At 54.9% G+C, this 21,274-nt stretch overlaps 3 protein-coding genes across 5 annotated transcripts; 1 reads left to right on the plus strand and 2 right to left on the minus strand.

Annotated features, from left to right (window-relative positions):
- Nucleotides 1–47: 47 nt before the first annotated feature.
- On the minus strand, nucleotides 48–2,375 carry IUM83_04105 (uncharacterized protein; the record flags this gene model as incomplete). The annotated part of the gene is made up of 8 exons (XM_067928152.1): nucleotides 48–248; nucleotides 342–422; nucleotides 498–765; nucleotides 834–1,159; nucleotides 1,239–1,810; nucleotides 1,879–1,984; nucleotides 2,062–2,208; nucleotides 2,280–2,375. The coding sequence occupies 8 exons, from the start codon at nucleotides 2,373–2,375 to the stop codon at nucleotides 48–50; spliced, it is 1,797 nt and encodes a 598-aa protein (XP_067794015.1).
- A 505-nt stretch (nucleotides 2,376–2,880) lies between these two features.
- IUM83_04106 (GAF domain nucleotide-binding protein) lies at nucleotides 2,881–3,879 on the plus strand (the record flags this gene model as incomplete). The annotated part of the gene is made up of 2 exons (XM_067928153.1): nucleotides 2,881–3,075; nucleotides 3,157–3,879. The coding sequence occupies 2 exons, from the start codon at nucleotides 2,881–2,883 to the stop codon at nucleotides 3,877–3,879; spliced, it is 918 nt and encodes a 305-aa protein (XP_067794014.1).
- A 134-nt stretch (nucleotides 3,880–4,013) lies between these two features.
- On the minus strand, nucleotides 4,014–7,660 carry IUM83_04107 (uncharacterized protein; the record flags this gene model as incomplete). Of its 3 annotated transcripts, XM_067928155.1 has the most annotated exons (12): nucleotides 4,014–4,430; nucleotides 4,507–4,565; nucleotides 4,636–4,873; nucleotides 4,938–5,075; nucleotides 5,130–5,321; nucleotides 5,390–5,412; nucleotides 5,773–5,834; nucleotides 5,906–5,973; nucleotides 6,193–6,359; nucleotides 6,468–6,963; nucleotides 7,069–7,161; nucleotides 7,229–7,660. In XM_067928155.1, the coding sequence occupies 12 exons, from the start codon at nucleotides 7,658–7,660 to the stop codon at nucleotides 4,014–4,016; spliced, it is 2,385 nt and encodes a 794-aa protein (XP_067794012.1). The 3 variants fall into 3 exon arrangements, with proteins under 3 accessions (XP_067794012.1, XP_067794011.1, XP_067794013.1); XM_067928154.1 differs by lacking the exons at nucleotides 7,069–7,161; nucleotides 7,229–7,660 and having other exon boundaries at nucleotides 6,468–6,564; XM_067928156.1 differs by lacking the exons at nucleotides 4,014–4,430; nucleotides 4,507–4,565; nucleotides 4,636–4,873; ... (4 more) ...; nucleotides 5,906–5,973; nucleotides 6,193–6,359 and having other exon boundaries at nucleotides 6,803–6,963; nucleotides 7,074–7,161.
- Nucleotides 7,661–21,274: the final 13,614 nt, after the last annotated feature.

Below are 21,274 nucleotides of genomic sequence, written 5' to 3' on the forward strand. Positions count from 1 at the left end.
TAAAAATCTCTGCGGTGCAGCCTCATGCGAACGCACAACTCCGCCGGTTAGGTGGCTGTCACACGCTGGAGCATCGCTTGATGCGTGCGCGGCGAGAGCATATCTTCGGCCTGCAGGCTGTACGTGTCGGGGACATTGAACAGGTGTCGCTCCGGTGTTTGCAGCTCCATGCGATCAAAGCGGAACGTCGCCGAGACCGACGGCACCAAAGGGAAGCAAAACTGGACTGGGAACCCGTCCGTCAATGCCTGGCACGTCGACAACGTCGTACTCAGCCGTTAGTGTGTGTCTGTATCTACTGAGCAAGTCCTGCCATCGTGAGCAAAAGATTATCACCTTACCGCCGAGAAGAACTCCTGCATGCTCTCGAAAGCGCTCGTGGTTTTGGAGAGCACTTCGATCACTGGGAGGAACTCCGACACCTGCATCAAAATAGAGTTGCATGTCAATGTCTGCGGGCGCCCACAAGAACTAACTACCCACGGAAACTAACTTACGCTGAGCGGGAAGTGGTCGCACATGTGCACTGTAGCAGGGAAGGATTTGGTGATCTTGCGGCAGGAAGGCTGCGAATGCACCATGATGTAGCGGCGAGGTCGCATAACACGTAGCGAAGCAGGCAGGCTCTCGATTGGCACTCCAAACCAGTCTTCAAACGTCATCTCCTCCTCTTTGACTCGCATCTGTGAGTCCCAGTGCTCGCTCCCGGTGGAATCTCTATCCTTCTCACCTCCAGGGTTTATAGCAAACCGCAGTAGCTTTGACCTGTTTCCGCAGTCGACGACGAAAGTTTAGAACACGCTAAGCAGGACCACTCCGAAAGGGGAACTCACCGGATGACCGAGTACGAGTTATCCCACGTAAAAACTAGTGTCCCTGCGCAAGTAGCTCGAAATGACCCGGTCTGCTCTTTCAACTGTGATTGCATTCGCTGCAGCGCGACGATTTCTTCCCATTCCTCGCCATTGTTCTCTTCGAGAAAGCGCACACCAAAATTAATGTCTCGCCTTTCGGTGGAGAACTTCCAGGTCAGTTCCTCTCTCTTCTTCAACTCCACAGAGACGATGTGGTTTGACTTCGGGTCGACCACCACCTCGGTGTAGTGATCGCCAATTGCTGTCGCTTCGGTCAGCAAGGACACCGCATCACACGCTGAAGTCTATCCATGGTACAAGAGCAAATAAGTACAGCAAGAATAAGCAGCATAATGCAGACGTTCAAAAACGCAGGAAACGTACTTGATCGTTAGAGGATGCAGGAGGCGGGTGCTTCGGATCATGGGGCTTTCGATAGCGCAGCGAGGCTTCGACGCCAGTCATATCAACGATGCGAGTGTCTTTCCAGCAACCAATGTCTTGCCGCATCGCGCTCGACGAAAACCATGCACACTTCTTCTCAAACGCAACCTTGGACGCGTCAAAGTCCGTCGTAACAATCGACGTGGTCATCAGGAAGTGAACCATTTGGTCCAGATCTACCTCTGTCAGCTCCGTGTCGAGCTTCAGCAGATCGGTGCAGGTCTTCGCCTCGTTATCTAGGCACAAGAATTTGCCCTGCGAGCCTTGGAGCAAGAACGACAAGTCTCCTCGATCCCACTTGCCGTTCTCGAAGCCCACCAAGGTGATGTCGAAGCGCATGTCCTGATTTGTCTTCCAAATCTTCACAGTGTCCGACGGCAGCCAGCGAGAGACGCCGGGGATCCATGTCGAGACGTCAACATGCATCTCGCAGTAAAAGTCCGGGACTTCAGCGAGTCGGGGACAAATGTTGTCGATCTTCTTCTGTAGCAACGCTGGGGCTTGCTCTTTCTCTATAAGAAGCACCACACACCGTTGGTGAGGACTGCAGATAATACGTGTTCGCATAATGATGCCCCACCTCTGCGAACAAGAAGCCGCAGAATTTCTTCATTTTCCGCCACCACCGCGTGGTGAATCGCCTTCCATCCCTCTGTATCACGAGAGCGAACGCGTGCGCCAGCGTCCTGATGATAATGTGTTCGTTGGGGAAGATATCAGTAGCTTTTCAGTCTAGGCCCACATCTTCACCTCAAAGTCGTACCAGCAACGCTTTCACGATCGCTGTGGCGTTCCGGTGGGCGAACTTCAAGGCCAAGTGCAGCGCTCGATTGCCACGACGGTCTCGCGTCTCCAGCGCGTCCTGTCCGCCGGCCTGCAGGCAATCACGGATCTGCTGGAGGCTGCCATTCTGGTCTCGGAGGAAGACAGAACGTGAAACCACAGTGCGTGATGTCCGATCGCATGAGGCAATACACTCACCCAGAGCGCGATCTGCAGCGGGGTGGGCCTGGAGCTGGTCGACGGTGCAGCCGCGTGGTTCCCATTGGCGACTGCATCCAAGCTGCTGCTCTCCATCGTAGCTGGTAACTGAGAAAATGTGTCGGATGTCTGTAGCGGGGGCTGTCTGGGACGAGCCACGGAGAAGCCCTAGGTTGAGAGATGGCTTCACGTCGCAGCCAACTACAGACAAATGCAGGCCGTAGCATTTGTCGACGCTAGCTCTCAAAGACGATGGTTCTGCCAAAGTTCCCTGCGCACTGCCCACCGAGAATCCGCAGCAGATCGGAGGCTGTCGGTGAAAGCCAACATTGAGTAGAGTGCTGCTATTAAAGCAGACTACCGGCAGCGCGCCTCTGGCACCACACGAATCCTCTTTGTCTGCTGTGCCCAACACGAAGGTGGCGTTGGTCATTGCGATTGGCCGGCGCGGGCGCCATTTGGTATCACCTCGGCGTGCCTTTCGTCTCCAGGACGCCGCAGGCCACCAGTGCGTGCAGCCTGCGACTCGCGTGAGCGCAAAAGGGACCGACAACGATGGTCTCCGCTGACGTCACTTCCGATTTCCCGAGCCCGAGTGAAGATGGCGCGGCAGTTGACTCCGTTGGACGCCGCGCTGCAGCTCTTCGCCTCCGCGCAGGAGAGCGCAGCTGCCCTGTCCGAGAGCAAGCCGGTGGTGGCGCTCTCGCTGCCCCAAGAGCCCGACCGCAAGCAGAAGCGCGAGCTGCAGAAGCTGCTGGCGCCGCTCGCGTTCCTGTTCCGCGGCCGCGATGACATTGTACGTGGCTGCATTGGACCCCTGCAGTGAACTGAGGCAGCAGGAGAATCTGACGGTTGTGTGGCTGGCGGTGCATTGCAGACGCTGGTGCAGTCGCCGTCGAGCGAGATCACGGCGTCAAGCCTCGCAGTGTTCAAGGACGGAGCCGAGGCGCCCACCGTTACCGCCACCGCCGAGGACGAGCTTAAGCAGCGCGTGACTAAGCTCGTGGAGCAGATCGGCTGGAGCCCGGACTGCTCCGACGAGGCCGAGCTGCACAACTACCTATCGCCCATCAACGCAGTGGAGCTGATGGGCGACGTGGCCGCCTTCACCGCCACCACGGGCCAGCGCGACTACGTTGCCAACGCTGCCAATGTGTCGGCCATCATCTGGCATGCCTTCGTGGAGGCTGAGCGCCCCATTAACTGGGCGGGCTTCTACTTCGTGCGGCCGCTGGCCAACCCCAAGGAGACAGACCATGACCACATCCTCATCCTGGGGCCCTTTATGGGCAAGCCGGCGTGCAGCCGCATCCGCTTCCAGAGCGGCGTCTGCGGCGCCGCGTGGCGAACCAAGTCCGTGCAGCGCATCTCCGACGTGCACGAGTTCCCCGGCCACATCGCGTGCGATGATGCATCCGAGTCCGAGCTGGTGGTCCCCGTCTTCGACAAGCAGGGCGAGGTGATCGCACTCATCGACCTTGACTGCCCCAAGAAGAACGGGTTCTCGGCCGAGGACGAGCGCACTTTTGTCGAGGTGGCGCGGGTCATGTCCGAGGCTTGCGACTGGGGCAACGTTGGCCTGCCCTACACGCAGCCGTAAGTAAACCTTAGAAATGGCCTTTTATCGGCTCGCTTGGCGCCCGACGACTGCATTATTCTACGTAGTGCGCAGCTCTGTCAGATCAAATGAACTCCGCCTGCTTCCACTCTATTCACCTTTCATTTAACGTGCACTCATCTGTCTGAGTGCTTTCGGGTGACCTTTTTGCCGTTGCTGCCTCCTCCGCCCGCCCGATACTTGGCGGTTGGTACTGCCTTCGCCTCGTACGGGCTAACGCGATAAACCAAGTCCGATGCGCAACGCTCCATGCCGTGGCTGCGTTTATATCCATTTCGTCCTCCATCCAGAGCATCTTGGCGTTGCTGCCTCAACAGCGACTGCCGACCCTTGCGCATAACGTGTATGACATCATAAACGGAGGATAATCCTGGCTGCTCCGAAATGCTCATGCTGGGCAACGACGTAGACGGCGCAAGTCTCTGCACGACAAGGTTCTCTTCCTCTTTTCGCCGGCGTTCCAGAAGCTGCAACTTCTGCTGGCTCAACCGCAGCAGCAGGCCCAGGTCTCCCGTGCGAATGTCGCTCTGAAGCTACGATTTCAGTCATTCGTGGATGTTAGATTGTCACGACAAGCGATGGTTCCGAAGTAAGGCATGGCGGTCTAACCTCTTCAATGTCGACAAATCCACGCTGAATGAACGAATCCTCGACACCGGGGTACACCGCTGCTCAAATGGGAAAAAAAGTTAGCGAGCCTCGCATTGACTCATTACAATCAGAAAAACGTAGGCATACTCAGCTGGTGAAGTTGTCGGAGCTCACGGGTTACGCTGTTCTCGGTGCCTATGATATCTTCGGATAAATTAACCTGACGTTGCAGCTCGTGGTAAGTCTGCTCCAGGTCACTAAGTGAGGCAAACCCTTCCACCACTGTCCCCACGTATTCTGTCTGAAACGTGTGGTTGGATGCAGCACTAAGTACGTGCTCAAAGAATGCCTTGATTGACTGCGGCAGGTGTCTCGACGATAACTCCTTGAACATGACAGCAACTGTTAGCAGACCCACCACAGCACCACAAACAAGCAGGCGGAAGTACCTCTAAAAGCGAGCTGGATGTCTGAATTACGTATTTTGTCTTTTCAGCCATCGAGTCACTTTCCGCTGCCAGGAAGGCTTCTCTCATACGGCTTTCACTCGGCATATACTGCATCGATTCATCAGCCTCGAGGAAGTGCTTTAATGCATATTAGTAGAGGGTACAACCTGCATTCCGTTGGAAAATCCGTACCTGGAGAGAGGAGTGCCACTTGCAAAGGTTTGAGTTGATCTGAAGGTTGTGTGAATCACTGGAGGTGATACAAGAGCGCCACATGCAAGATGTGCCGAGCATATCCACAATCGCTTTTGTCTTGACATTTGTCAGTGGAAGAGGTTGTCGTGGAGATCCTTGCTCTCCGGACGGAGTTGAACAAACTACACACTGTTTGACAGCCAACAATGAAAGAGAAGTCAGGTTGGCACCCAAAACTTCTAAAGGGTTAAACTTACCTCGACAAAAACAGCATCTGCGTCTGTAAATTGTTGAAACACCTCGGAAATGAAAGAATTATCGGGGCCACTTGATTCTTTGCTCTGATTGCATAGCCCCCTAGCATTTTTAATTACGCAAAACGGAACGCGAGACCGCGGATTAAAATCTTCTTGCCGATATGGTACCAATGTGTTGACAGCATCTGAATATGCCAAGCTTGTTAGCTGCTCATTGGAATCCACACTGGAGCTTTCGCCTGGTGTTAGCCCATACTTTCCGCGAGCAACATATATTAAAAGCAGCTCGTGAATTGCGTGATCGTCCAATGGATGCATGGCAACTTCTGGAAAAGTAGCTTGCGCTTCAGGCTCTTCTTGCTGATCCTCGCGCTTTCTCTCACCACCGGCAACCGGAACGTAAAGTGTTGAGACGCAGCCCTCGCCGAACAAAGTCGTCGGATAGCTGCTTTAACGAACATGAGAAACGTTAATACATTAGAGGTTGCCAAGATCACCCCAAAGAAGACTTCGTACAGTTTTCTCAGGATGTCGATATCCGCCGGCGTCAGCAAACTCACGAAATTCTCAGAATAATAACATGTCTGCACAAGTTGGAGTACGGAAGCACGAGCAAAAATACTGTGATCACCACTTGCAACTTTTGGTTGGTTGGAACCTGCATCACTATCCTCGCTATGCATTTGCCGAGCAAATATCGTATCTGCGGATTGAGTTTCCTTGCACTGTGCACGAGACCGCGCCAAGATCGTATTTATCTCTCGTAAAGACCGACGAGCAGATGCCAGAGCTGTATGATCGACCGGAAACGGCATTGACGCGGCATCCATCGTGGCGCTTGTTGCGTAATTTTGCATGACTGCCGCAAAATTCTGCTCGTACTCAGCAATGTCGAAATAAATGTTGGAATCTGCAAGCTCGTAGTAGGGCCCCAAGTCGATTCGGTCTGTATCATCGCTAGAATGGAAATCTGAAATCATCCAACGGATAAGTACCGAACTCAACGGAACATCACAAGCAGTCCCAGGAAACTGTGATGTATGCCCAGTCGCTAGTTGTCGAAATGCTGAGCACATACCACCACCAGTTGAAAAGCTTGATATTGAAGGATCTCCCGCTCCAACTTTCGATGGTGGTAGTCGACGTATTCGGCGAGTAGATGAGGAGGAAGACATTGTCCGTCGAGGTTTAGAAGCGTTTGGCGGACGCATCAGGGCCCCCACCATTTCTGTCCACATTTCAGCTGCCGACGCGCCAAAGTGCAGTGAGGGTGTAGATCTGCTGCTTTTCTCGGGTGCGCGGCGGGTTGGTGCACTTCTCTTCAGTGAAATGACGGACCGCACGAGCAGCGAGTCTCCATTTTCCAATGCGGGACCATGCTCCTGAAGTACCCTTTGCAGGGCCGCTTTCACTTTACCGCTGCCACTCTGTTCCAGCGAATGCAAACTGCAACTTCTGATCTCGAACGAGGATGACGATGGGACCAGCAATGACGCGTCGATGTCGCCACCGCAATCCTGCCGCAGTCGAGCGAGAAATAACTCCCACTCGTAACGCCGGAGTAACTCTTCGACCTAAACGCAACAAGAAAGCGAAGGTCAGTCTTATTGCCAAAATGGCATCGGCAAGATGCCACGTGAGTGAGTGGCTGACTGCAAATACACCGCTAGACAATTTACCATACTTTCAGACTCCTCCGTGGTGTCTGCAGCGACGTTCTCCATGCGAACCAGCGCCTTCTTCATCTCTGCTGCACACTCATAGAACAGAGTCTAGCATCAAGTCACCGGGTTAGTCACAACAACAAACATCAATGCTAGAGCAACAGCAGTAGCATACCCGCAGTCTCGCCACCGCTTTGGCGTGCGTGTCCGCCAGAAAGAGCTGGAATTTCTGGCCATGCGTCGTAGCGTCCAGCAGCACCGCATCGCACTCCGCCGACGCCACTGCATCCAGCCGCTGCTTCTGCCTCTGCTTGGCCTCTCGCGTCTTCCTCAGACGCAGGCGCTTGCGTCGCAGCAGTTGCAACTTGTTGGCGCGGACATCCGCTCGAATCTCCTGGAGAACGCGGCTGCCGACGCTTGAGTCGGATGCTGAGAGCGACTTCAGCAGCGCGTCGGACGGACTGGAGGAGGCAGTAAGCACTCTGGACGGCGGAGGCATCTGGTCGACATCCGTGGCGCCGTCTAGCGTCGACACGCGGACGGCAAGGCGGTCGCGAAGGGCACCAAACAGCGCCGGGAAGACATCGCTCTCGCTGTCACCCGGCATCCGCGATCCTGAACAGTCGCACTTCACGGCATGTTACTCTGTCTTTCGTTGGGAGAGATTCCGTGAGTGAATAGCGCTAAGCGTCTCTTCGAGATGCACAACGGAACTTACTGGGCTGTTGTCAAGGAGCAAGGTGTGGGGCACTGTATCGACAAAGTCGTGTTCATTGTCTAGCTATTGGCTTCGTCGTCTCGCGAGAAGTAGATCGGATGGCATCATTGCAACCCCAGGTCCAATACTGCTGCAGGTCGCGTTCTGCCGAAATTAACTCGCCCGCAGTGGATCCACGATTACCCGCAGGCCGGCACTTGACCTGGAAGTTTGATCGCCGGAGCGCCACAATGAAGGCGCTGACTTGAACACGATGGTAAATATCCGCTTCAATGACTGAATCAAAAGCATCGCAAAATACTTCAACTAAGCGTGGAAGAAGAACCAGTAACCCTGGAAGCAAGACACGCTAATGTGCGATGTCTTGGCCTATGAGTCCGCACTCGTCTAGGTCAGGAACCTGTCCAAGCCAGGAATTGCTGTTGTAGAACTGCATGCGACGCCGCTCCGAGGCTTTGAACGATGTGGTTCATCCTTTATCTCTCCAAAGACTATCGCCTGTCATGATTGCACATGTATCTCTCCCCACCTAGTGATGCCCAAGTTGTCCTCTAGAATCACACAGATGGTGCTTCTGCCATACATGCACTATGTGCGTTGGTTTCATTTTTGAAGTCGCGCTTCCAAGCCTGCATACTCAGAAGCCAGTACATTTAACGTTACATTAGGGGCTGGTCGCGTCATTTCCCTACTGGAGATCTCCAGTATTGAGAGGTTATCTCCCTAGGGTTATGTGTCGCTGTACTTGATTGCACTATAGAATGGGGACGGCGTCCCCCCCAGCAGAGAGCTCTTCGGTGATAGCAAAAAATAGTCCATAACGTGAATTGGGCTGGACGGACGCAATAGAGCCACCAGGGTTGCAAGTTGAGCTCGAAGAGGACGGTAACGCAACGCTAGATCGCTGTCGCGTGGCAAGGCGTGCCGACATGACCCGCGCATACGCGCCTAAGGAAGCTGTTCCTAATTTTCTAGAGCCTGCACTGTCGTATAATTTTAAGTCCTCAAGGCAGGAAGAAAAATCAACAAAAAGCGATGACATACTGAGCACATTACGACGCTACATTAAAAGCTTTCTCTGCTCTTAGTATGTACTCGAAAGCTAAGCCACACGCTGTCCAATGATCTGGATCCCGAATGGCTGAACTAGTAGGAGCAACAGAGCCACATAACATACTTACACTCAATCCGTTGAGCGGTAGTCTGAAAGGCAATTCCTAGTTCACATTTAAAGCAAATTTTACAACGAGTTAGTACATCACTCCATGCAATCAGCTCCCTCCCGTGCCGTACGTATCACTTACAACCAGGTTCGACTGCCGCTCTTTAGCACTGGCATTACCGCGGCCATCACCTGCCTATTTGGCTTTCACCGCCGCTCCGCCCATCAAGCCATTACCCACTCCGGCGCCGACGTGGTCGTCATCTGTGCGCTAGTCATGGCCACGCTGGCCACGCTGCTCTTCTACCCTCTCCGGCACCGGTGCGGACGTCGTCTGCGTGCTGGTCGTGGCCGAGCTGGTCCTGCTGCTCTTCTTCGCCTCAGTTTCAGGCCACCACCCCCTCTTAGTGCTGCTCTGCTCCGTCGCGGCGTCCTTCAGGCCATTACTCCATCCGACACCGACACGGTCGTCGTCTGCGCGCTAGTCGTGGCCGGACTGGCCCTGCTGCTCTTCTTCGCCGCTCCGCCCTTCAGGTCGCCACTTCTTCCAGCGCCGGCGCGGTCGTCGTCTGCGTGCGTGCCGCTGACGCCTCTGCGTTCTGTCAAATATCTTTTGTATAATTGTGTTGTGCAAATGTGTTTTTCTTTTGAGTACGTGGATATGTGCTGTTATCCGGAAGTCGTCACTCGACATATCAGAGTGACGGGGTGGGGGACCGCGTCTCTCTAAAACTTCCGATAAATAGAGGTATCAACGTTTAGGGATCTAAACCTCGGAAACTTGCCAACCTTAAAACTCAGGTGAGTTTACAAACAACTCTAAACTGCTCTAAACTGCTACGGTATCCATGACCAAGTTATTGTATACCATACAAATTTCATGTTATTGAATCTTTCAGAGCTGCGAGATTTGCCAAGAGTTCACCAAGCAGACGATGGACGAGCTACGCCAGGCGGACCTGACAGCGGGGTCTTCATGCAGCACCGCGTATTCGTCAACCCCTCTAGTCCGTGCGACCTCCCTGCACGAGATGCTGAGAAACTGCGGTGATGACGAAGCTATCATCCAAGCCAGATCTGCCCTCAGCCCCGAGAGTTTGCCACCATCAACGCAGGCGCAATCACCAGCAGTACGAGCGCCTCCTGTGACGAGGTCCGAGCCAATTCTTGGCCAGGACCCATCAGTCAGAGGCCCAAACCCTACCACGTACCGGCCACATGTCACTTGAAATGTGGATATTTCTTGACCCAAGTCTGGTTTTTGTACATACTTCAAGTTGTGCTGGCTACATCTGGAAACTGAGCTCTGCGAACGTCGAGTTGCGGCGACCCCAGAATCCCCAGGTCTGAGATTTGAATTCGGTCTGGAGTCTGAGGTCTGAGAATCGCTCTAGAGGCCACAGATCTGAGGTTCCAGGCCTTGAATCGGACTCTGGGCGAAGAGCTGAGCCCTGGCCTTCTGGGTTTGTGATTTGAAGTCCCATGGTTGCTTAAGTCTCAGACCCCAGGTCTCAGATTGGTGACCTCACAGTTTGGAATGCCCGGAGTTCTGAGACCTGAGAATGATGGCAAAATCTGAGACTTGGTGATTTGGAGTTCGGTCTGAGGTTTGCCTGTGGACCAGACCCTGAGATGTGCAGTTTGGGGTCTGGGAAGAGGGCGTGGCGTGCGGCGTCTGATTTCATCTCGGCTTTGGGGTGCCACAACTGAGATATGGAGTCAACATCGTAATTTTGCCCCAGCTCAGATTCCCAGACTCAGAGTCCCAGAAGTTGAACCAAAACTGAGACTCGTCAAATTGGTTGGACAGCCGGGATATGGAATCAACATCGTAATTTTGCCCCAGCTCAGATTCCCGGCCTCAGAGTCCCAGAATTCGAGCCAGAATTGAGACATGTCAAATCGGTTGGACAGCCGGGGTATGGAATCAACATCGTATTTTGCCCCAGCTCAGGTTTTCAGCCCGGCAGTTCCTCAACTTGTGCCAAAACTGAGACACGGTGATTGTGGGCGCAAGTTGGTGTCTGGATGCACGATGTTCGTGAGGATAAGTGGATACTGGTGAAAGACAGCTGACGCTCCGAGCCTAGGACGTGACTAAAAGCCTACGGCGTGCCTGCAGGGCCTGAAGTGCGACTTCGTGGTCTCGCATATGAAGTGGGTACACAAGCAATGGCTGCATTGGCGGTCTGGGAGCTGCGGTAGTTGCTTTTTGAAGTTGGCGGTTGCCGTTTGGAGGGTCACTCTGAAGGGTCGCCCCGTTGTGGCTTTTCGGCCCCTGGTGTCGGGCACACAAGATTCGGCCTGACCAGTCGCCTATGGATTTGGGCCAACGGGAGCCGCAGAATCTTGGCGTCATCCTGATTACACACTGATTTGTACCCAGAGTAATCAGTGTAATCAGGTGATGACAGACCAAGTCCGCCCAATCCCAGCCACAAGATCCTGGCGTATCAGGATATCACTGATTTGCACCCAGGTGTAATCAGTGTAATCATGATGACTGACCCAGACAGGCCAGCGGAAGGACGCCAAGGCAGCGACACGCATTCACGGGCGCAGCCAAGCCAGTAGTTTAGTGGGTGTCTCACCCTTGTTCAAGGTGTACCCAGGAGATGTTTGCACCCTTACTTGATAGGCCCTTTGTATGGGCATGTGCACGATAATAACCAGAGTTTTTTTGCCCCGAAGACCGCAAGCTGCGGAGTTCGTCTTGCGCCGACGGGCGTGTTGCTTCACAGGGACCAAGTCCCTGCCCCGGCGGCGCGCGCAAGGTCAAGTGGAGTCGCTACGAGTGTTCTACGGTCAAGCTCAGCTAACTCCAAATAAATTCAAGTTCAACAACCAAGCCTTTTCGTGTTTCGGCCCGGTTTGCCTTCGTTGTTGTATTTCCACACGCGGGACATTGGTTTTGCTGGTTTTTCGTGCTGGTTGACTGGTTTCCTGGCGGTGCTTCATACTTTCGGGCGGAAGGTGCTCCGCTCTGAGGTTTCAGCAGAGCAACACCTGGGATAGTGGTTTCTGGGGTTGCTGGTGGTATCCGTGTGGCGCGAATAGTCTGGGATAGTGGTTCCCAGCTTCGCTGTGTCGCCTACATCAAGGCGTGGTGCGCGGAAGTCCCGGGGTGCAGAGCGAGAACCCTGGATCAAGGCAGGCTCAGACCGAGCCAACTCTCGGGGCCACTCTGGTCTGAGGGGCGAGTGAAGACCGTTGTGCGGCTCTCAGTCTGAGCCGCCGGAGGAAGTGTCGTGACTGGAAGCGACTCGAAGCCGGAGTCGCTGAGCAAGGAGGAGGCTGTTAAGGCCCAGAGTCCAAGGGCCTGAGAAGAGAAGTAGACTAAGATTGTGTGGAGTGAACGTGTTTATATTCAAGAAAACGGGGCACAGCGGACTCAGCACGTGCGTACAAGGGCCTTCCAAGCAAGGAGCAAGCTTCGTCTGGGGGCATCTGGGAACTGTCGAGTTCGGAGGCAGCTGGTGTGGCCGACGCAAGTCTGGGCCCACAGCGTAGCCTTAGGAAGAACCAAGTCAAGGGATTGCAAGAGTGAGGAACACACGCCTCACCCAGCTTGGGATCTGAGATCTAATCTCAGATTCTGAGTTGAGTGGTCTGAGATCGAGGTCTAGCCGCGAGGCTATTCCCTGATTTTGGAGCCCGCATCGCCACACTCCAGTATCTCCAAGTAGCCGAGCGAATTCTGCACGCCAGCGAAAGCAGCGGAGACCTTACAGTCCTTCCCCTCATGATTCCCCGTCAAGTCAACGCAGGCAGCACCGGATAAGCTTCCCCAGCGCTAAGCGAAAGCAAAAGTTTCCGCCTTCTTGTCGGCGCAGCGTGTGCCGTCGCCCAACTGGTAGTCGTCAACCCCCGGCATCGGCCCCAGCTCCTCGTGTCCGAGCGTTGAGGACTTCAACACGACCAGCAAACTATTTGGAGGCCCCTCCACCCCATCTCTTCGTCACGCGACGCCAGCATTGCCCTGAACTTTGGCAGGTTATTAGGCTCGCTGCTGAAACGTTTTAAGAATGAACACGCTGCGTTCGCGTATTGCGCTCGCTGCAGCGTGTCGATTCCTTTTAAGACCTCAAATCATCAAGTCTTGCCCCACATGGAAAAGTTTCACGAAAAAGAGCTTTATGGCAAAATTCGCCCAAGCTCAACGCGAGGCCGCAGTCTGGATGGAGCATTTGAGGATGCCGCAAACGAGTTGCGTGGAATTACTAGCGAGGAGAAGGCGCACGTGAACAAATTGCATGCTCAATGGGTTGCAGGGAGTTTTCGTCCTCTCATTATTATTGAAGACCAAGGTTTTATTGAGTTCGTCGTGTATATCACCCAGGTCTTGGGGCATGTGAATGTACCGCTTCTAAAGCGCGCGCAGCTGCGTCGTTTGTGGTATCGGGAAATGAAGCCGAAGCCAAAACCCAAAGGCGAGACAAGGGGCGAAGAAGACTCGAGGCGCCGGCGCCAACTGGCAACTCACAACCCGTCGCCAGTCATTGGACCAAACTCCCCGATCGCTGATTGGCCTAAATAGGCCAGTGACGATGACGCGTCGACGGTTTGCAGCTCGCTAAGTACGGTGCGAACCTACTGGCAAGATCCGAACTTATGAGTCGTCGGCGCCTGTCCCCAGTCGTCGGTGGCGTTTCAGCGGCCGTTTGAGTCGTCGGTAACGCCGCCACGTCGCAGAGAAAGCGCCGACGAGTCGTGAGTTACAACTGGCGGTCCAAAAACGGACGCGTTTATACTCGATATTTGTATTGATCGATAGGAAACGTAAGAGAAGACAAGATAAGCCTTCGGGCAACAATAACAGAACAGCTTTTTCTCCCAACCACGCAACGGCAACACCGGTGCCTGCAGTGAACGACCTGCAGCTCAAGGTAAACCTGGTAGGTAGGATTATGACTGTCGGTGGGCACATCTACTAGTGTAGCGTGTGTTCATCCCTGGCAGGGCCAAGAGTTAGTGGCCGGTGTATTGGTAGCGACGAGTCGTCGCCAGGAACTGGAGGAGCGAGAGCGCACTCCATTTATTTCTTCCCGCCGGAGTATAGCTCCGGCACCCTCGTATCACGCCGTAAAAGGCCGGGACCCTTCCTTCTGAGGGCCTGCGAGGTATATTTTGTGTGCGAGAGCGTGCTAGCCTTTGCTCGTGACTGGTGACGCTGAGTCTTCCGTCGGTCGACTAGCGGAAGCTCGGTACACAGGGGAAACTTCAACCCGGTGCTAGGGAAAGTTCCTGGGCCTTCCGGTTCTAACCCTAACAAGCCCATTGAGTCTTCGGTGACTTGGTGGGTGTTGCTGGTGGGGAAAGTGTGCCGTATATAAATTAGCGCGTGTTCCTACACGACAACTGGTGCTGCGACCCGGGATTGGTGTGACTTTCTGTGTTTTGTGCTACTGCAGGTCGATCGACTTTACGAGCAACAACCAAGAAGAAGAAGAACAAGAACAAGAAAAATAAGAAAAACAGACGAAGAAAGAAGAAAATGGCGAAAGGATCACGTTCAGCGGTACCAGCAACTCCGATGAAGACTGGCGGACCGCGTGGCGACGACTCGACCGCGGCCCTGATCACGCCTCACCTCGACCCGATTGCTGAGTGGACCGTCAGCTTCGACGACTCGATGACTGGATCCGACGCCAAGGACGAAGAAATGGATGAAGACTACGACGATTACCTGGAGGAGAAGGCGCCTGCGCCAGCGGTGGTGACACCCGAGACTCCGGAAGATGCTGTCTGCGGGACGCAGTGCGGGCACGCGTTCGTTGTCGCGAAACCTCGCGGTTGAGCTTGACGATGACCCGCGCTCCGTGACGCGCAACCTCGCGGACGAACTGGATGATGTGGATGGCCCAGGGCCAGCGTATGACGACTTGGAAGCCTTTGAGGACGCTGCCGACGACTCAAGGTCACCGGTCCTGACGACTCAAGTGACCGAGCAAACCTCCGGCAACCGGCCACCACTCAACGGTGACACGCCACCAGCCAACAAAGTTCTCGGTCGACTTTACGAAGAGATGAAGAAGAGCGACTGGGGTGAGCTATTCGAGCCAACGATGACTCGCCAAGCGGTTTGGGCCGATTTGTGTCACGAGTTGGCTCGCCCAGTGAGTTCCGTAACAATCGAACAAGTGGTGAAGGAAACCGAACGATTTCTGAAAGAATTGGGGCTTCGGCCTCTGGAGCACCCTTCGCCGTCGACTCTGGAGTGCTGGGTGCCGGCCGAAGCGCGCGGAGCTCTGGAAATGGAAGAAGCGACGCCACACAGCATTTGGCGTGAACTCGTTCACTCTGGACGACTCGCGGAAGACTCGTGCGACTCGCGAAGTGGTCGATCCGGCTAGCGTACCGCTGCCGACGACTCTGAAGAGGGCAATCCGCGAAAATCCCAGCCGGAAACCCACCGGAGGGGTGTTTAGCGCGTTAGGGGAGCGATCCCCGTACTTTCAAGACTCCCACATGGTGACTCTACCACCCACGGGCAACTCAGACCGCGTTGGACGCACCACTGATGGCTCAAAATCGGCCAGGAGCACGAAAAGCAGTTCAGGACGGAGCAAGAGCCGCCGCTACCAGCCCACCGACTACTCGCCGGACGAAGAAGCAGACTTTACCGGTGATGGAGGGGCACAGATGGGCGAATACCTGCGCCAAATCCGTGAAGTGACCGGATCCGAGCTGCTTAACGCGGCTCCGAGGATCGAGGTGGCAACTCATCGCCCACTGGGGCAGATCAAGGCGTTCTCGGGCACCAGGAACAAGGGCGAGAACTCGATGCAATGGCTTCGTGCCTTTGTCTACGCGATGAAAGGGACGCGAGTATCGCCCAATGAATGGTGCATGCCTTTCGAGCTGAGTCTTCGGGACGGCGCTCTGCATTGGCACCGACAACTGCCCAAGAAGACCAAGCGAACGTGGAGCCTCCTAAGCGAAGCCTTCATCAAATACTATTGCTCCCAGTTCAGCCAGTCAGCGGAGACTCGCTACTACCCAGCCAAGCGCGAAGACAGGGAACATGTTTGCGACTACCTAAACCGGATCAATGGCTATGCCAGGAACGCCGGAATCCGGTTTGAGAGCAACGGCCGCAAAGCACGCGACCACGTCAAGCGGTTCCTCGAGACCTGTGGCGACCGGGGATTCGAACGGCGTTTGTGCCATCTCCGTATCTCGGATATCCATGAGTTGGAGGAAATGATCCAAGAGATATTGAAGATTGACGAGCACAATTCGTCCCGCGAGTCGTCGCTACCTCACTCTCGAACTCGGTATGCCTCCCGACGACGTGATGACAGGCGTCGCGACAACTTGCGCCGCCACGAGCGCTCGGAAGACACTCGCCGACGTGATGACCGCCGCCGCGACGACTCGCGAGATGCCTACAACCACTGCGACCGAAGCGAACGAGATTATGAGCGTCGTCGCGAAGACTTACGCAACATGCCTCGCGTGACCCTAGCCGAAGCATCTGTTGCTGATATCGTGGCCGAACTTCATGGAGGGGACACGCGAGACACTCGGAGCGGGCTGCAGCAACAACGCCACAGACATAATGACGACGCAACATCGAAGATGGAAGTGAACACGACAGCGACGACTCACAGCGTTGCGGCGAAGACTGGGGTGATAGTTATTCGTCAGATGGAAGCGACCACTACCTTGCAGCAGCAAACGACAACGAACGCCGAGTCGCCGCTGAAGGCACGTACGCCCGGTCTGACAACCGACAACCTAGGGGTGACCCAGCGGGCCGCAGCCAAGGCCGGGACAATCGGTTCCAGAACCGCGGCTACCGCGACGAGAAACCTCGCCAGTATGGGTCGTGCGCAGCCTGCGGGGGCCTCTATCACTCGGCGCACTACTGCCGACGCCGGTGCAAGCTGTGCAAACAAGTGCACGACGCCGGAAAATGTGAAGTATTCCAAAAAATCACTAAGATCGTCAAGTCCAAGGTGGACAAGAAAGACCTCACACCCGATCTCCAAGAACTACTGTTTTCGGACCGATTAAACTAGGCAGCCCGCCAACTACGACTGGGTTGGTCCCAATCGGGCTGCCACAGTTAGCCGAGCCCGCAATTGAAACAGAGTGCATCTTTGCATTCGTGGGCGAGTGCGAATGGACGAAGACTGAGCAAGACAACGACATGAAAACGACGGAATTGGAAAAGGAGAGAGGCGATTGCCTCGGTGGAGGTGTATGGTGTGAAGAAGACGCTAAGGAAGAGATTGGAGATACTGCCGAAGACTGGCTGACAAGTGCAGTGCAGGAACACTCACGCCGACGACTCGCTCCGGAAGTACGACTCTTAGCCGGAGAACGGATGGGATGGTGGTCGGCGCAGAAATTTGACAAGCGCGTAAGGATGCGGACACTGGTGAACGGAGCCGTGGACGACTCGCGCACGAGGATATTGCTGGACACTGGGGCAAACGTCAGTGTCATCTCTGAGAAACTTGCCAGGCGGCTGAGACTCCGCGAAGTAGTGGGGCATGGACGTTGCACGGATGTCCAAGGGATCACCAAGGGCAAGATGATGACGACTCGCCGAGCGAAGGTGAAAGTCACCCTCGGATGGGAGCGCGTTTATGTTTTTGAAGTCTGGATAATGGATCACTGCGCCGGGGTAGAAGTGGTGCTTGGCACCGATTTTATGATCCCGGTCGGTATCCGACTGGACCTCCTAAACGCAACGGCCAAGCTTCCCGACGAGGTAATGATCCCGCTGATCAAGACTCAAAACATGATGGACGAGGCCGAAGGAAGCCACGTCGCGTACGGTCCGACGGAACCAATGCAAATACTGGGCCACGAATGGGACGAGTTCAAGCTACAGCGGCGACAACCCGAGCCGACGACTCACGTGCCGTGGATTCGCCGAACTGAGACGTTCATCCCGACTGTCACCAGGTTCTACAAGGGACGTCCGGTCAGGATTCGACTAACCAACGCCATGGATAGGCTGGCGAGTTGTCCGGTGCACTTCCCGGTGATAGTCTGGGTTCCGATTGGGTCGCTACCGAAGTCTGAAAGCTACGTGCGGCTAGATTCCGCAAAGTACAAGGAGTGGCAGGTGCTCGCATACGGTGCCGCACGGGACAAGACACTACTTAAGTGGGAGGCTGATCTCTACCAACAATGGTTGGCCAAGCAGCCCCCAGCGGTGGAACGACCGAGTTTCCCGACGCCTAAAGGTATCATGCAGCGACCTGACGAAGACTCGGCCGAGAAACCACCCGTCAACAGTGAACGTGACAGTGCCGACGACTCGTCGATGACGGATGACTCAGAATGGATAACGGAGGAACATCACCGACGACTCGACGCTACTGCCAGCGACTCGACGGGGGTGACGACGACTGACGATGAAGCCATGACTCCAGAGGCAGTTGGACCAGGACTGGAGACCGCCGAGTCGACGGTACGCCGCGACGAAGACCAAGGACTGGAGTACAATCCGCAGGGGCATCCACCGATGACTCAGGCTGCATCCAGCCGAGAAGCCGGAGACATTTCAACGACCCTCGACCAGACGCTCATAGCGGTAATGCGCGTACTGGCCACGGAAGGTACCAACGACAGAAACGACGAGACGACTGAACACCCGGCAGCGGACATCGGACTGGAGGACTACGCGCATGAATTAGCATTCCTCCCCGATTTATCGGAAACAGCACCGACAACGCTCGACTACTCAGCGGTAAACGTCAAGAATCCCGAGTTGTCGGCAGACCAGCAAGAGAGTCTAATTGAGGTACTCCGACGCCATGAAAGTATCATGACTGCAAGCGGGAATGCACTCCCGCCACCAGCATATGGCGTTGTCTGCGACATAGATGTGCAGGGGCACGCGCCGATCAAACAACGGGCCCGACGAATCCCATTCAAGCATCTCAAGAAATTGTACGAACTACTCAAGGGACTGCTTAAGGCGGGGCTCATCGCGTTCTCGGACAGCCCGTGGGCCTCGCCAATCGTCATTGTCTTCAAGAAGAATGGCCAAGACATCCGCCTCTGCATCGACTACAAGATGGTCAACGCGGTAACGGCAATCCTGGAGTACGCCATGCCGCTCGTCGACGACTTGCTCACGGACCTGAAGACTTACCTTTGGTTCTGCTCACTCGACGCGGCCAGTGGATTCTGAGCCGTCCTGATGACTCTACGTGCGCGCAAGATTTCAGCATTGTGTGTCCTCTGGGGCACTTCGAGTGGCTACGAATGCCTTTCGGCCTCAAGAATGCGCCGATGATCTACCAACGGATGATAGACAACGTGCTATGGGGATTTGTACAACCGAAGGGCGGCTGGAACGCCTTTGCAGCAAAGATGAAGGCCGCCGAAGACTCGGCAGAGCACTGCCAACGATTCGAGTCATCACCTCGCCTACCAGGCACTACAGTGACGACTCCAACCAAGTTTGCAGCCGCCCGCGATGACTCGGAGACGACTGAGCCCATTACCTGGCTCATTAACAGCCCAGAGGGCGATATGTTTACGACCAACGAAGCCGACGAGTCCTCGCTGGTGCCTGTGTTCGACCGGCGATCCTTCGTGGACGATATCTGTTTCGGTGGTGACGACTTCGACAGTTGTTTGGCGACGCTGGATCGACTCCTCAGTCGTTTTGAAGAGTGCCGGATCAGCGTCAGCTTTACCAAGAGTATTTTCGTGCTAGGACGCGTCGACTTTCTGTCCCATGAAGTGTCAAAAGACGGCATTCGGCCCGACCCGAAGAAGCTGGACGCGATCACCAAGCTGTCTTTCCCACGAACGAAGAAGGGAATGCAGTCTTTCCTAGGTGCGCTGAATTATTACAGCCGCTTCATCCAAGACTTCGCTGTCTACGGTGCGGCGCTGTACCAGCTGAAAGAAGACGATTTCGCAACCGGGGGGTGACCTCACAGATGCCCACCGGAGTTCCCAAGCTCTCCAAGACAAGGTTGCGGCAGCGCCGATACTCCGCCACTTCGACCGCGCCAAGGAAGTGCACGTCATGCTGTTCGCAAATGAGTGGGCATTGAGCTCCACGCTGCTACAGCTGCATGATGACGAGTTGCACCCTGTTCGCTTCTGCGGACGCGTATTGAAGGATGCCGAAATGAACTATCATGCGGCGGAGAAAGAGGTGCTAGCGCTGTTGCTACTACTGAAGACTTGCTACACCCAGTTGGCGGGACGGACAATACGAGTCTACACTCGCTTCTCCACATTGGAGTGGATTACCAAGTCGAAGTCACTCTTTGGGAGAGCTGTACAATTCGCGGTATTGCTCTCCCCGTGGCACGTGATCATCCAATGGGTTAAGGAGAAGAACTGTGCCTTCACCCAGTTGCTCCAGTCGACGGTGATCAACTTTGTGGACCTCGATGACTCACTGGAACTGGTTGCCCCGACGACTAAAGGCTCACCGATGACTAAAGGCTCACCGACGACTCGCATGGACCCGAACCTGCTTTATGCACGCCTACCGACGACTCACACATGCTTCGTGGTCTCTTTCGACGGGTCAGAGAAGACTGAGAAGTACGGTGGTTACGGCAGCTGTTCTTTGATCGTATGGAGACTTCCGGAGTGGAAAATAGTGATTACGGCGAACGCTTACCTCGAGAAGACCACGGTCAACATCGCCGAGTACACCGGCATGAACAACGGTGTTCTCGCCACGATCGAACACGGTGCCGAAGATTTAGTGGTCGTGGGAGACTCGAGACTCGCGAACCAGCAATCCCTAGGGGTGATAGCTTGCCGGAAGGAATCACTGATGGCACAGCTGAATCATCACAAGGAGATCACGGCATGGTTGCGGTCAGTCAAATACCTGCACGTGGTACGCGAATGCAATGCTGCCGCGGACTCGTTGACAACTGAAGCCTTGGAGTCAATGGTTTCCAAGGTCATTCTGAGTGAAACCCGGAAAGCAGAGTTGGCCGGACTCAATCGGATACAAGAAGTGATCTACGAGTCACCGCCGCAAGGATCAGAAGCACAAAACCTCGTTCCAGGAGGCTCTATTCAAACTCTGAGCGGGTCTCAACCGTGAAATGCAAGACATTTGCTGATTTCGTACGTCCAGAACCTGGAATGCTACTGGCGATGACTCGGGCGCAGACCAAGAGCAAGTAAAAACATGTCCGATTCACACACGACAAGCCGAAGCTACCGCCGAAGACTCGCCCTAACCGGAAACCTCCTGAGATTCAACCCCAGAAACGACCCAAGCTCCACCAGCAGCTCCTAACGCACAAGACATTGATCCTGTGGAAGTCCAAGAAGAGAGACGACGGCGCATAGCTGCTGCACAAGACGAAGAGTTACGATGGACTAACCTG

The sequence above is a fragment of the Phytophthora cinnamomi genome, assembly GCF_018691715.1.
Source record: "Phytophthora cinnamomi strain GKB4 chromosome Unknown Contig27, whole genome shotgun sequence".
Taxonomy (NCBI): domain Eukaryota; phylum Oomycota; class Peronosporomycetes; order Peronosporales; family Peronosporaceae; genus Phytophthora; species Phytophthora cinnamomi.